Source organism: Numenius arquata, chromosome 4 (genome assembly GCF_964106895.1).
Source record: "Numenius arquata chromosome 4, bNumArq3.hap1.1, whole genome shotgun sequence".
In the NCBI taxonomy this organism is placed as follows: domain Eukaryota; kingdom Metazoa; phylum Chordata; class Aves; order Charadriiformes; family Scolopacidae; genus Numenius; species Numenius arquata.
Window position 1 is genome coordinate 15476688 of NC_133579.1, and position 15826 is coordinate 15492513.

At 46.1% G+C, this 15826-nt stretch overlaps 1 protein-coding gene across 1 annotated transcript in view; it reads left to right on the forward strand.

The window, feature by feature from the left end:
* Positions 1–1205: 1205 nt before the first annotated feature.
* Positions 1206–15826, forward strand: part of GAREM1 (GRB2 associated regulator of MAPK1 subtype 1) — a 99795-nt gene continuing 85174 nt past the window's right edge. The window contains exon 1 of the mRNA XM_074146665.1: positions 1206–1326. Coding sequence (XP_074002766.1) covers positions 1206–1326 — 121 coding nt within the window. The remainder of the gene's footprint in view (positions 1327–15826) is intronic.

Consider the following 15826-nt stretch of genomic DNA (forward strand, 5'->3'; position numbering starts at 1 on the left):
CTTTTACGTTTCCACTCAACAGTACAGCCTTAAAATGCAGCCAAGTTGACTGCGATAAAATAAACAGTTTTGACACAGAAGCGAACAAAATAAACTTAAGCGCAGTACAGTGCAACCACCCAGGAGTTAGTTTTTCTGGTTTAATTTCCCAGAGTTTCTGCAGTCTAGCAGTCTGGGGAGGAAAAAAAATGCATAAAAAATTGATAACGTTAAATAAAACAACTTAGGAAGATCAGGTAAGACTTCATCACATAAGCCACTTTGTAAAGAGAACCAGCAGTTGATTTTAAATTCTCCTGTGGTCCGAGGACCCTCAAATGTACATTACGTGTCATACTTGCAGGTGCAGTAACAATGATAAAAATAAGGTTTTTCCCTCTAACTTCTACGCACTACTCTTCGTACTTGAAGTACCCATCCATGGCTCACAGGCGAAAACTAAAATAACAGATACGTAATCAAAGTTGCCATCTAATTGTTTTTTTTTTTTTATTTTCTTTAATGTAGGATGAATTTCCTGAAGTTCCTACGCTAAATTAAATAGCGAGGAGACGCGATGCAACCCGCTCGCTCAAAAAATTGCTGCCATGAACGAACCGAGACATTTTATCCACCGACTGCAGGTGGCAAAGGCGCGGGCAGACGGGGTCCCCGCCGCCGCCTCTTGCGGGGAAGCAGCACCTGTGAATGCCGGCGCCGGGCAGAGACCCCAGCGCCTCCCCCCCCTCACCCCCCCGCCGGATCACGGAGGGAGGGAGGGAGGGACACCCGCGGGGCCCTGCGCGGCGGGCGAGCTGCAGGTCGGGCGAGCGGTCGGAGGGTGGAGTGAGAGGGACGGGCTCGGCGGCGGCGGCGGTCCCCGGCGGGCGGGCAGGGAGCCCGGCACTTTCCTTTTCGGCGCGGGGAGGAGCGGCAGCTGCGCAGGCGTTGCTCGCACCCTGTTGATTAGTCAGTGCTGGGATGGCGCTTCCTGGGCCAGGCGCGGCGGCGGCGGCGGCGGCGGGCGGCCCCAGCCGGTCCCGGGGGGCGGCGGGAGCAGCAGCAGCCACAGCCGCAGCAGCAGCCCCCCCTTCTGCCTAGCCCGGCATGTCCCGGGGCGGCCGGCGCTGAGCGAGCCGGGCTCCTTCCCTCCGTCCCCCCCTCCCCGCCGGCGCTGCCTGCCTGCCTGCCTCCCTCCTCTCCTCTCCTCTCCCCGGGCCGGGAAGATGGACCCCGGCCCGCCGCTGGGCTTCAGCCTCAAGGACGTGAAGTGGAGCGCGGTGGCCGTCCCCTTGGACCTGCTCGTCAGCACCTACCGGCTCCCCCAGATCGCCCGGCTGGACAGCGGTGCGTGGGGCGGCGGGCGGGGGGGCGGCTCTGCCCGGCGGGGAGCGGGGCCGGGCGAGCGGCGGGGGCCGCTGCCGGAGCCCCGGGGCGGGGGGGGGAACCCCCTTTCCTCAGGAGGCTGGAGGGAGCCGGAGAGCCCCGCCGGCTCCCCGGAGTACTTTCCGTGCGGTCCTCAACACCGGCATCTGCCGTCACCGGGTGCCGGTGCAAGGCTTCGGCTTGCGTCGGGGTCCGTGCGTTGATTGCATCCTGCATCCAAATGTCTGGGTAATAACCCCCCTCGTCCGTCCGTCCCCTCACCGTGTGTCTCCAGGGTTGCTTAGTGAAGCCTGTCGGCTACCAGCCCCTGGGAAAGGTCCTCTCGGTCTCCATTTAAAGCCTGGAAGGACGTTTTCGGTGCTGGAGACCCAGCGCCGTGTGATGAAGTGATGTTGCACCGAGGCCGAATAAGAAGGGATATTAAATAGCCAAATGGGCTAAATCCCGAGTGTTGCACTTGGCTAAAAAAAGCCACGGACCTGTAAAAAGAGGAGTAACGTAAGAAGCCTTTACAGCCTCCAGATAACTTTTTATTGCTGTTCGCCTGGGTGCTCACCTGCAGTTTCCAAGTCTGCAGCTTTCTGTTTACTCCAGGAAATAAGAAACGAGTCCATAGCTATGACAGCAGCGTTTTACCTTTCCTAGATCCGTGCCTTAGAAAGTAATGTGTCAGCACAGAGAACGGGGGAAATATGGGAAATTTTTTACGAAGGCTCAGACAGCCGCTTTATAATAGTGTGTATGTGCGTTGCGTGGTAGCTCTGTGAAAACTGCCCAGCTCTCCCCTCTCTAAGGGAATGCAGAGGGTAACTCATGAATCTGGAAAGATTTCCGGGCGTTTTAATTCCTTAGCTTATGAAGTCAGCTTGTACTTACAAGATGTAACAGAACAGTTCTCTTAGAAAGTTTTACGTTGATTTGAAAAGTTAAAAATGAGCACGGGCATCGTCCTCTGTTACTCCCCGGTGTGCAAGTCAAGACCAAGATTTGTTTATTACTTAACTGCAGTTCCCATAACCCAGTGATGATTCAAGTTGGGACTTTTTTGACTTTGTCCCTTGATTATGCAGTACTTTTTCTACCCCTTGTAGAGCTTCCTCAGAGGTGGTGCTCAGGAGCAGGTTAAAGAAAAGCTTCTTTGCCTTTTTAACTGCAGCTGGCTGCTTTCCTTACTGTCGAATATATATTGTCCTGGGAGAATGGCAAAGCCTGGTATGTTAAGAGTTCCTTGTGGTAATACCTTCTGTCACTAGAAACAGCTAAGATGGCCTCCAGTCACTGCACTTAAGGCTGTCAATTTACTTGAGCTTCCTGGCAGTGATTCAGGCTTTAACAGGATGTATATATTGATGATTTACTAATTTCCCTCTCTGCGTGTTATACTTCCCAATCTCCCTGCTCCTCTTGTCTTGCTTCATTGGAAGGGACCTGAAAAGGCTTTGTGGGTAGGGAAAGTTTATGAGGTTTGAGGCAAGTAATTTTTTTTGGGGGGGGGGGAAAGGGGGGCTCTGTCAGACCTGGTGATGGGAATATCCCATAATGGCTGGGGAGATGAAGACGTGGCCGATGTTGTGCAAAGGTTTTTTTTGTCCCGTGTGCCACACTTAAAGCGTATGTGCCAGCAAGCGGATGTAAACAGACCTGAGCTCTTTTGCCCGTGCCCCGAGATGGCCAGACACGAGGCAGCTGTTGGTGCAGGCGTCCTGCGAGTGATGGTTCCACCCCATGCTAAACCCTGCTGGGAGGCAGGCTCAGGTATAGCACGGGGCTGAGGGCTTTGGGCTGGAGCTGATTCAGGTCTGGTCCATTCAGTGTGCAGGCAGAGGCTCCTGGGTTTGCTTTTAGCTACTCGTACGGACCTACCTTTTAACTTCTGGGACTACAGATGGCAGATGAATCAATATTTTATAAAGAACACAGACGCCATGGTCTTGGTGGTACGAAGAGAACACTTCTTCTATTTCCAAAGGAGGTTGTCTTGTAATAAGAGAAGGCAACCATGAATCAGCGTGGAGCCTCCACGAAGGAGGAAAGCGGGGAACGTGCGATGTTTGTGGAAATGACTGGAGCACCCACTGTCCCGGGGTGGTTGCTCTGCATCCCTTGTCTTGCAAAGCTGACAGGTGGAGCCCCGACAGAATTTCTTGATGCTGAAGAAAATAAATGCAGAGTCCAATCCAAATGTGTGTCATCCAATGCTTGGGAAGTTTAAGGATCTCTGCTAACAAAGTAGCATCTTGTGCCAGTTCTATCGGGATGCAGCTCTCGTCTCCTGCACACCGCTGCAGGTACAGCCTGCAGGTGCTCTTCGATGGGTCAGGGTTCAGTTGCATGGAAGCGGCCTCGTCTCTTCTTTAGATGCTGAATTCCTCTCCAGATCAGTGGAAGCTGCCTGTGTTCCATGCTGTTGGAAATCAAACCACCTGTAGATGTCTGTCTTCAGTCACCTTTTGATTTTGTGGTTGGCTTCTCTGTGTGGAGCAGCCCGTTGTTTCTGGGCTGGTTGTTGCAGTCATCGTGAGGTTTTTGTGAAAGCCAGAATTTGTTTCTTCTGGAGGACCAGGATGTAGAGCGGACTGAAAAGCTGGAGATTTTCTTCAGCAGATGCCAGCCTTACTGTGTTGTTTCTAGGTTTCTCGATGGAGTTTAACACTCAGTGGATAATGTTCGTATAATGCTCATAGATGATACACACACAAGCTCTCCAGGTTTTCACTGTTGCTTCACCTTCAGGCATTTCAGTTTGAAGGGGGAGAACAGCTATGATGGAGGCAGTTTTATTCTTTGAGTTTGGTTGTGCAGCTCCTGGAAGAATGCCCTTAAGTAGTTCAGTTTGATTTCTTGACAAGATGAAGTTATGAAATATTTATGCACACTAAATTTGGTCCTCTGCTAAGAAGGGAGGGGTTTTCTTGATGGTATGGTATAAAGGAGGAATGGGAGGAAGTCCTCTGTCATTACATCAAGATATAGTTGGAAGTAGTTAGGCAACAGTGCCTACCTTATCCATCTAGAAATGATAAATGTGTCAACTTCTGGTTTTTCAGATGAAATTTTAAGTCTGTTTAGTTGCATACCAGGTTATGCTTTTGGATGCTGTTAAGTCATAAATCAAGTTTTGTTTGTTGTAATCTGTTCACGTGTTTTAATATTTTGCTGGTGAATATTGTTATATTAATTGAACAAATAGGCTGAAAAAAAATAAAGTAGCTGTCACTCTTAAGAGAAATCAAATGTTTTTTTCTATGTGTTTTTTTTTTTTCCAACATATACAACAGCTTAAGTCTTTCTAGAGGATAACTCAAATACAAAACTGCTAAAAGGGTGCTAAACACTAAACCAAAGAAAATTAATGGACTTTATCTCACACTGGAATTCACTGAGTGGGATGTTTCAGCTGAAAAGAATCAAGACTTGAAGAGCAAGAGAGGAATGAGCTTTGTGCTGTGTTTTTCCTGTCCTCAACACACTGTCCCCGCCACCCTGATCTGCGTTGCCAGAGCTGAATCCCACCCCAGTGACACCCAGAGGCTTTGTGGGTGGTGTTCTGGTTTGAGGTATGTTTTGTTGGCCAGGCCAGCCCAAACCACAGACAAACGGGTGCAGTGGGGAAAAGGTCTCGCCCTGGGAACCCGAAGCAGAAAGATCTTATCGGAGTATGGTTGTTGCAACAGGGCAAAAGGTGAACGTCGCCAGTCTCTGAGAAACCATGGATGCACTTGGGTTGGCTGCTGTCTTCAGATCACCGGTAGAAAAGGCTACAAGCGAAGCTGTGACTGTATTTTGTTGCTGATGCTGAAATGATGTTGTGTGTCGCTATCTCAGGGCTTTAAATTCCTGGTAATTATTTTTCTAAGGATAATTTTGGAGGGTAAAGGAGAAATGATATCAAGGTTAAGATCTGGAAAATATTGCTTTGCATAGAGCTGACCTTCAGCCTGAGCTCTTCCTCGTAAACTCACTGCTCCCTTTGGACTCCCAAGAGTCTCTCATTCTTTTTCTTAGCAGGACTCCCTTTCCCCCAGCCGCTGTTGCTGTGTTTCCACAAGTAAAGAGCAGCCTTTGCCAGTATGTAGTTTTCACCCACGGACTGGGTGTGAACTGGAAGAGTTTACAGAAATTCAGAGCTTGTGTACAAAGCCTAAAGTTTCTGGGATTAAGAGGGCATGTGGCCCTCTGATTTATTTATTTATTTATTTATTTTTTCCCCAAGGGATAAACACATTTATACATACTCTAAAAAAGAAAAAAAAAAAAAAAGATAAAAAAGATATTATGGAAACTGGTGCTCTTGGGATCAAAAAGAGTGGCACTTGTCCTCAACTCAGAAGCAATTCCCTGCTGTGCATGGTGGGGAAACCACACTGAACTTTTCTGGAGGGGAGACCATGGATTGCAATGAGCGACTGAGACTCCAAAGGAAATTTATCCATTGTAAATGTGTGGTTGCTGTTAAGATGAAATGACACAATTAGTGGCTATAAAGAGAGGAAAAAATCTATAAAATAGGTAGCAAATTTAAAGGGTGACTTCTTCTTTCCTACCCACGAGTGAACTCTTGTGAATACCAGCAGAGGGTGAATAATGAGTTTGTGCTGCTGTTGCTCCTATTCTATTTACTTATTTTATTTCCGTTTCTCTTCTTCTCTCCCATTTCAAAACTTTTCACAGTGGCATCCATCTACCCCAGTCACGTTCAGGGGGCTATTGTTCTCTGCACCACATTACTGTAGGGCTTATTCTGGCTCCAAATATCTGGAAACTGAGCACCCTCGCAGCTTATCAAAGAACATCATGCTCAATAGAACAGTGTGGCTGTGTACATAATGAAAATTTCGTATTGCATCACTCAACAAACGCGGGTTATCTGTGCAGCTGAACAATACTTTGAAACTACAAAGAGACTTATTCTTTTAAGGTCTGAATGCTGCTATCCGTGCTTTAATTGTCTTGAATGACCTCCTTCTTTTGAGAAGCTAGTGCAGGGTGTCTCAGTAGTCTGCTATTGAATAAATCTTTAAAAGGAATCATGTGGGGGTAGGGCAAAGCTTTCGAGTGGACCAAGAAAGAGGTTTCAGATCTGCTTAGACCCTGGGCAGTGGCTGTGATCTGATTTCCCATTCTAGGTGTGGCCGTCTGTTGTGTACTGTGGCGTGGTAGGTGACGATTCTCATACATTGGGCAGACAGACAAGTGTCTGTGATTCGAAGGTAAAAATCCTCAAGATATGCTGTATCCACACGGCTTGAGCTCTGAAACCCAAACTGTTTATACTGTGTGTTCTGCCATTAAAGTATAATCACAGAAGCATCTCCTCCTTGCTTCCTCTTCTTTCCTCCTTTACCTTGTGGTCTGCTGTTTCCATCAAGACAATTGAATGAAAAAAACAATTGACAGGTTGCCACTAACCACTGCTCCTGGGTTTTTGTTTTGGGTCTTTTTTGTTGGTTTTTTTTTTTTTTTTTTTCCCCCTTGCTGGCAGAGATGTGTTCCAGAAACATTTTAGTGAAAAAGCTTTTAATTCTTTTAAGATCTGCAGCTACCGAATGGTGTCTGTGAAGATTATAGTGCCCTCCTGGAGATGGAGGCCAGTAACTTGGCAACACCTATTCCCAGGAGTAGTACAGGCTTCCAGTGAGGCAGAGGAACAGTTCAGCAGCATACCTGTTTTACACCTAAAATTCCATGATTTCAATGAGCTGCTTTCATGTTTGGCAATGATTTAACATACAACAGTGTGTACTGCGTGTTCTTTAACCAGTATGCTAGTTGTACTACACTGGACCCTTGGTAGTGTGGTAGGGCTGATGAGATGCAAAATAGTTGCCTGGCTTTTATTTCTTACACACTTGATAAAAGTTCATATTCTCTTCTGCCATGCAAGGTGTGAAATTTATAGCTCTTTGTTTCAGTTTCTGAAGTTTTGACTCTGTTAGGTGAAGCGTTTGTGTAGATACCTGGACATGGTCTTCATGGATAATTCTGTAGTTCGGGTATTGGAAGGTGAAACACTACTGGTCTTTTCTGAAGTGGAATTCAAGTGCTATAACTTTTAATCCATGGATAAAGTCCTAGAGGAAGCTTAGTACCTTGGCCTTTTGTTTTGGTTTGGTTTTTTTTCTCTTCATTTAAATTACATCTAGCGTTCAGATAAAGCACAAGATATACATAAAATCAAAGGAATTAAGGTGTCCTGAACAGTTAGTAAAACCCTTAATCTTAAAACAAATGTGGTGATGAATCACATGCTGCTGTTGCAAGATACGGTAGTAAGGAATGGTGCAAGTCTAGCATAGGAAAGAAGGGTTTTGTTGTTTTATGCTTTGTCTGTAAGTGCTGTTCTGGGACTAGGTGTTCCTGGCTTCAGTGATTACGTGAATTGGCACTCCCTGTAATAGCCCAGCAAAGGAACTCCAGGGAGTATGCCAAGACGAAGTGCTGGAGGGTATTGGGCAGCGGGGTCTGGTGCTCCAGGATGCGATGGAAATTGTGGGAAGAGCTACAGCGTGTTCCAGTCATTCCAGTGGTGGTTTGTCAGCAGTGAAGGGCATGGGTGTTGCTGTGTTTCCTTTTGGCATTAGGAGTAACAAGTTGGTTGGATTAGGGAAGCTTAAGTCTCTCCCCTATAGGAAAATATTCATCATCTTAATGTGGATTGCATATGACTCAAAACCAACCTTCATAAAACCCAGTGAGCCAATATTTCAAGTCTGAAATTTTTGCTTCCCTTTGGAACGAGTTTTACGTAGCATTTGTGGTCTGTGATTTTCATACCGTTTACAGTATGAAAGGCTTGTGGAGCTAACTTCACTGCACCTCCACCTGTCAACCAAATCTGCTAATCTGAAGGCCTGGCACAGAAATGTAGAATGGAGGTGTGTAAGCAGGTTGAAGAGTGTGTCTTTGCTAAGGATCGGGGCCAGGTCTGCTTTGCAGTCCCTGTGACGATGTGCACATTGGCATAAAACTACTAGTATCACAGTTTTGCCAGGGCTCCTGCACACTTGGCTGAGGCATCAGCAAGAGGAGCTTCTCTGGCTCCATATCTCCTCTGCTGCTGCGTGGCGTATGGCCCCACCAGGCTTGTTGCTACGTGCTGGGGGGTAGAAGTGTCTTCCTGGGGGTGGGGAGAGTTTGTAGTCCAGCATCCTGGTCCCCCATAGTTTGCTTTGGCTTCCAGCTTGTGCGAAGGAGTCATCAGAAAGTTGACCTTCAGAAAGAGGTCGGTGGAGTCTCTGTCGGGGAGGGTAGTGGGGGAGAAGGTAACTCCGTTTAGCTCATACAAGCCATTAACACCAACAGCTACTGCAGTGGCTGGCTATATGTGGGAGAAATAAGCATGGAGAAGTTATAGAGGTTCCAGATGGGGAGCAGGAGTTGCCAGATCCTACAGATGTTCTCAGGCCAAGCCAGTTGTGTGGAGGGAGATGCTCCTGAGCTTGCAACACGCACAGTGAGTCTCTGGACCAGACCACGGTGCAGGCCCGAGGTGACCAGTGGGAGCCGCTGGAGCTGTGGGTTCAGGGGGGCTTGGGGAGCCCCTGTGCCATGGGAGGATTGTTGTGTGCTCAGGAGGGAGCTGGTGTGCTCTCAGCAGAGGAGGGGGTGATGATTTTGCCAGGAAAAGTAGCAAGTCTTTTGTGGGAATGTCACTTGGAGCTTCCTGGAGGGGAAAAGCTTCAAGAAATGCACAATTGTTTGAAAAGCGCTCTTTTTGTTTGTTGGCTTTTTCTTTCTGCGTGTTAAAACTGGTACAGGTTGTAATCACAGAGATCTCGGACTCGTGCACCTTTCCTTGGCCTGTGAGGATGTCGCTGGGCTCCTGAAGAGAACTAAGGATAAAGATTTAAATACAGTCTCAGAGGCTGGAAGATGCCCGAGAGCTCAACCTGATGAAGCGGATACTGGAGTTGCCTCATGCCAGGGCTGAAGCTTAGTGACTCAAATATAAATATTATGTAAAACAACATAGAATCATACAATAGTTTGGGCTGGAAGGGACCTTAAAGATCATCAAGTTTCAACCCACTTGCCATGGCCAGGAACAACTTCCACTAGACCAGGTTGCTCAAAGCCTCATCCAGCCTGGTCTTAAACAATTCCAGGGGTGGGGCATAATTCCAGGAATGGGGTGTAAAATGCTGCAGTCCTACTTGTGAAACGAGCAGGGGAAACCTTTCTGGCACAGTGGTGGCACTGAGGAAGCCGGGGAGTTTCTCCTTACAGTCAGAGCTGGGGGGGGACGGTGGGGGGTGGTGTGGTGGCAAGAAAAGCTGAGTAAGGAACTAAAAGCCCCCTTTGACAGGCCAGTGCACACCATGTGCTGCTTGTCTCTGCGCCTTCGTGGCAAAATGTGTACCTGGCGTGGGTGAGGATGTAGCTCTGTGGGTGCTGGGTTTCCCGGGAAAGGCCAGGGGCCAGCGACCGGTGGCTGGGGGAGCACTGGCCACTGGCCGGGGTTCGGTGCAGGGGCACACGTCCTCCGAAGGCAAGGTGTTGGGTGTGAAGTTGTGTGGGGACACGGTTCTTCTCTGCAAGAAGGACGTGGCTGGAGAAAGTTGGAGATTAACCACCTAAACTGTTTATTCACTCTGTCCTGAAGGGAGAGACTGTGTGCCCAAGCCTGAGGGCATGAGCGGAGGAAGGCCCCTATGCAGAGATAAGCAGTCACTTAAAAATTGTGCCCACTCGCCTTATCCGAGCGTCCCCACCTTGTTGTGCTGCTGTGGCTGAAGCAAGCTGGGCTGCCGGACTGAAACAGAGCACGCTTGCCTCGCAGCTGGGTTTGTGAGACTCATACAGTCTAAATACTCAGTTACTGAATTATTTCCAGGATCTTTAATCCACAAGTGCTCAGATACCCCTTCCTCTGTGTGTGTTTTTCTGTTTGCAGCTTTTTGTTGTTGTTGTTCCAACTGGCAATTTTACTCATTTGCCCCACTAAAAGCAAGCACTGACTATTCTTGTTCCTTCCTGGCACCTCACCTTTTTGGAGATGAAAGAGGGAAGATCGGGGTGGGAAGATGAAGGAAATTTTTATCTAAGGTGGGGAGAGGGGGGAACACGCATATGCACAGGTCTTTTCTTCTTGTCCAGCTTTCCTGTTGTGTCTTTCAGTGGGTCCCTTCAGGGCACGGTTGGATTCAAGAAGCCCTGTGTCATTCAGTCTAACCCCCAGGCTACTGTCCTGCACGTGTGGGCTTCCAGTAGGTGTTGCAAGTTGTCTGCAGTCACCTCCAAGTTCCCTGTCAGGTAAAATACCCAGTATTGTCCAGCAGTAGCAGAACAGAGCAATGCAAGGAGCTGCTGCTGTTTTTCTACTACCTTTTCCTGCCTTCAGGTATAATAGTCCTTCCTTTCACCTCTCCAGCATTGCTGGCACGTTGCCGCTGTTGTGTTCTTGTCCTGTCCTCCAGCTTCTTACAGCTCCTGTGCAAACTCTGCTTTGCCATCCCTCCATGTCCTCGTCTTTTCCTTCCATGACCTCATCTTTTCCCTCAACTTGGAGGAAATGGGGGTGGTTTTTGGACCAGACAGCAGCATGATGTTTGGCTGTGCGTATACCAGGAGCGATAGCTGTGTGTGCGCTACCAGAGGTGGGAAAGCAAGCGGGGAAAGTTATTTCAGACAATTCCAGAGGCTTGCAAGTTTCTGGTCACTGAGACCAGAAATCGGAACTGCAATTCCTTGCTGTTGGAAGGAGGCAGGTGTTCTGGGCTTCGCTGCAGAGAGGTGGTTTCTATCAGTGCAGATAGCACGGGATCTCCCTCTGTGGAGTCTTGCACTTTGCTGTTGACGTGCTGTTTGGTTTAGCTTCAGTAAAGGGAGTTCTTCTGGCAGGACTCAAACATGAATCGGTAGGCTTTGCATGTAATGCTTCTTTTTGTCAGCCAGCACTGACTGCTTGCTTGACTTACAGAGAGCGAGTGGAGATGCTGTGTGTTTGTAAGAATAATTGTAATCCTTGTCCGTTTGTTATATGATTTGACTAGCCAGCAGGAGAATCTCACGTGTATATCCTTGTTGGAAGACTGGTTTGCAAAAAACATTGAATTATTCCTGCTTCGTTCTTAGCAGTTTTGTTCAGGTTTCTATTTATTAAAAGGTCAAAATGCCCCTTTTGCTCTTTGAAGGGGCCATAACCACACGCGTTGGGTAATATCTAAGAGCTTGTCTGAGTCGCATTTCATGTAATTTCATGATGGTCATACTTTTTTCTTTGTCTCTGAGTGTGAAGCTGCATTATACTCATAGCAGGAAAATACAGGAAGCACCAGTGATGGAGGGATGATATAAATCCGAAATGTGACTAGTTACACGTGTGTGACTGCAGTCACCGAGCCCAGGATGTGGCTGTAGACAAACAGCAGAGCTGCGACAGCACCGCCGCGGAATGTAGGGCAAGCTGGAGGAAAAGATCATTTCTTTTGCCTGTTTTATGGGTTGCATTGTCAAATACCATTTGGGTTCCTGTCAATATGTAACAAAATATCTTAAGACCAAATGGCCTGTGGGCAAAGATAAATATGCCCTCGAAGGGGAAGGGAGGCATGATGGGCTTTTCTTAACTGTGCGTTCTGCATGCTGCTCACCAGGAGAAGAAGCTTTCCTCTTCACAGGAGGGGTTCATTTTTTTTTCTTTTTGTGCCTTCTTAAGATGATAAAAATATTATCAAAGAGATGTTATTCACTTATCCCTTATGTTTTATTAAAAACAAGGCCATTCTTGTTATACCTTGCAGTTTAAATGTAGATTTCTCTGAAACAATGGAAATAAATTGCGTTCAGGATTAGGAGTGTTCTTGATCAGAAAATAATTAGGTGCAGCTTTGATTGCATTCCTCTTGTTAGTATTCGCATATTGCTCAGATACTCTCACTGTACCAGGATGTAACCAAACCAAACAGGTGCCTAATTACAGTTAACATCCAAAATTTCTGTGCATGTATGCAGTCAGCCCATGTTTTAAGAGGCATTACACTCTTTTTAGTGATATTTGAAATTTTTCCAGGTTGAACAGGAGGGGAAGGATGGACGTAGCTAAAATGCAAAGGCAACGGGACCCCCAGCAAGCGGGTGCTGTGTGTGCACAATTAATTAGTGCCTGCGTGGCCTCCAGGGGCAGGGGGAGATGGGCCAGGCCACTGGGCAAGCAGCCAGGTGGCAACACGACTTCAGAACAGAGCTGAACTTTTGCTGGCTTCCAGCTGTTTTTATTCTGTCCTTAACCCAGGCTGCAGGGGAAAAAAAAAAAAAAAAATTCAGAGACAAATTAAAGTGTAATGATGAGTTCTTTCAAAGCCATAGAAAAGTACGCCTGAGCAGTTCCTGCATTTGGGCTACTTTATTTTTAATTGGGGGCTTGTCCAAGATGCCCCAAGTTCAAACAGGGATCACTGCTGTGCAACACAAAGCAGCGTCGTCTCTCTTTAAGACTTGGGATATATAATGAGAGAACTGAGCATGTTTATTTGGATACTATTTTAAAATATCATCTAATTATAAATAACTGTCAATGAGAGCTCCCCAGCTCTCATGCTGTTCCCAGGAAATGTCTGAATGAATAGGCTGCTTTTCTGTCTGCCAGGGAAATCTAGAATCAAATTCTGTCTTAAATCCATGAGGTTGGTAGGGTTAAAATTTTCTTCATTGGCATCCTAAATCTGGGGAGCTTTAGCCAGACTTCCCTGACCAGACTCCCTACCATTGCATGTGGGGGGAGATGCCTTCTGCAGCAGTTAAGGTGTGCAGCTGCCTTCAGTTTTATCAGTTAAGGCAACTGTTCTGTATCTGTGCTTGGAAATAAATAGGAAGTCAGTAAAAGCATGTAGTGCAATGCTAAATGCTGGTCTCCCACCTCTTAAGTATTAAGCTTCCCCGATTAGGCACATGATGTTAAGCAGGCACTTGGAAGTATATCCTCCAGTGGACCTCACAGTGTTTGTAGATGCATCTGAGCAGGAGCTTTCTAGCATGAGGAATTGTTGCCTCTAATGAAAGAAAACCTTGGCTCTGTTAATGAAGTATTTAAAGGAGATGATTTGGATGGCAGCAGGCTGCTCAGAAATCTCATTACTGCTGTGTTTTTCTTTTGGTCAAGTAGCGCTGTCATTCTCCTTATTCATACCTATCAGACTGCTTATGACAGCTACTCTTTGGATTCCTCATTTCCAAACCTGGTGCCTTGATTGCAAAGGGCAAATATTTATTTTAAATCTTTTTATTTTTTCCCCCGACTTTGACCATGAGAATTCAAAATGGAAAATAAACTAAACGTGAGACCGACATAAAAATTCCTTTCTCTCCCTCTCTATGGTAACACTAAACTAGGCTGGAACCTCTCTTGTATGCAATGAAAAGCTATTTAGCTTTCTCCTCCTCAGTGCTTATAACCTGTGATCATTTTAAGTGTAGTTGAACTTGGTGTTCTTTGCTGTTATTAACACTTCAGGTATGTGATCTTATGTGACTTCAAAACCAGAAAACTCTCTTCCATAAGAATCCCAGTTTTCAATTAAATGAATGATTCTAAGATTATTTCTTCAATTATTTTTCTTCAAATATAAGATACCATGATAAATAGTTGGCACTATTCAACATGTTTTGGGGTATGGGAGTAGTTTAAAGAATTGCTGAGACTTTCTAGGGTGAGTAACCATGGTGATTGGCTGTTCTGTTGGATCAATCTTGCAGCTAAATCCGCCGTGAGGATACAGCAAATCTGCAGTTACATCTGATGATGCTCAGCATTAATAAGAAGAGTAATTATGATAGCAGCAGAAAGTTACTGTGTTTTGGAATGCAAATGTTAAGATGTTGTTGTACTGAGTGTGTTTTTTCCCCTGTGTGGGGGTGGAGAGCAGTCTGTGTTGAAGGATGTGTTTTGGCTTGTTTGGCTTGAGTTCATAAAAAGTAAGGTTTCTCATTCTGGGATGTTTGTTCTGAAGGCTTGAAACAAACACAAACAAAGCTCAATGAAATCTGTGTTGTTACTCTTTTTTTGGTTGTTTTTTTTTTTTTTTTTTTACACGTTTTCTTCTGAACACAAAGAAAGCAAGATGCCAAGGTTCAAACTGCGAGATTGCTGATGTCAGCAGAGCATTTACCACCAGTGGCAGTGGCACCAGAATTCCACTTAGTGTTTATTTAAAATATTTTTGCTCCTCTTCCCTGCAGTAGGTCAAACAGGTTTTTTTTTGAAGACTTGCTGAGATGCTGTCTCTCTGTATTTGCAGCTAGAGAAAAGCCTGTCTTGGAACAAACTGGATTTTTCAGTGGATTAATCTGTCCCGTAGCCTTGTAACAAGATTATGGTTTATGCTGATTTGTTGCAACAGTACTGGTATATCCAGTCATTCCAATAGCAAAATGCTAATCCTAAAGAAATAAATCTGTCTCCTTGCTGGCAGGCATAAAAAGAATAGGGGGATGGGAGTCTCTGCTCTCTTTTTAGGTATTAGTGGGTAATAGCTTGAGTTCAGCATCAGTTGGATTGAAGCAATTTGATTGTATCAGGCTTTTGCAGAGGGATTGGAAATGGCAGAAATAAAGCCTTATCTCCTTTCTCTTGATTGTGAAATATTTAATGGTCACCCAGAGCAAAGTTTGATCACAGTACTGTGAGGCTGAAGCATTACATCAATGCACAAAGCACCGCACGTAGTGATGTGAAGCAGTCTGAGGGTGATGCCGTCCTTGCCCCTTCCTCGCTAAGCAGGTAGGGTGAGCAAACTGGACCTAAGCAGGGTCACCGAAGCAAACTGGCTGTCCTGTTGTTCAGACATAACTGAAAATTGCTGCAGCGTGGTCAACCGTAGCCAACAGCAGCTGTGTTTCATCCAAGGAAAAAGGTGCCCAGTGGGGACAGGCTTAATTCTGTAGCTGTATCTTGCTCAGCACTTCCTGAAGCTGCAAGAAGATTCACTGTCCCTCCCTCCACCATCCAAGACTGAGAAAAGTGTACTTGCTGGTAACGGACCCTGCTGCGTGTCTCAGTCTGGGCTGGATGGGGTTGGGGCATTCTCCTGGCTGTTTCCTTACATGGTCTCTGCAGTGAAGTACCAAAGAGGCCATCCAAAACTCTTGGTGTGTTTGTGAGGCACAGCCTTGAGCTGGCTTCAGTGCCTGGGCTCTCCTGTGGCTAAAATAAAAATATTTTTTTAACAAAAAAAAGACCTTTTTTTTTTTCTTTTAACTCTTCTGTAATGTAAAAATTAACTCTGAAGACCAACTAGTTGAATCTTGAGAGGCAGCACACAAGATTTTCAACTAATTTTGCCTGTTCTTTCCTTTAGTTGCGATTTATTTTTTTTTTCCCCTTTTTTTACTTTTGGCAAAGAAAGGAAGAATAGAAGTCATCTTAAAATCAAAATGAGTATGAATCCTTATGCTGTCAAGGGAAGCCTTTCATCCACTGAAACATGCGGAATTTATGTAGTTGGTGGAAGGTCAAGTCAATATT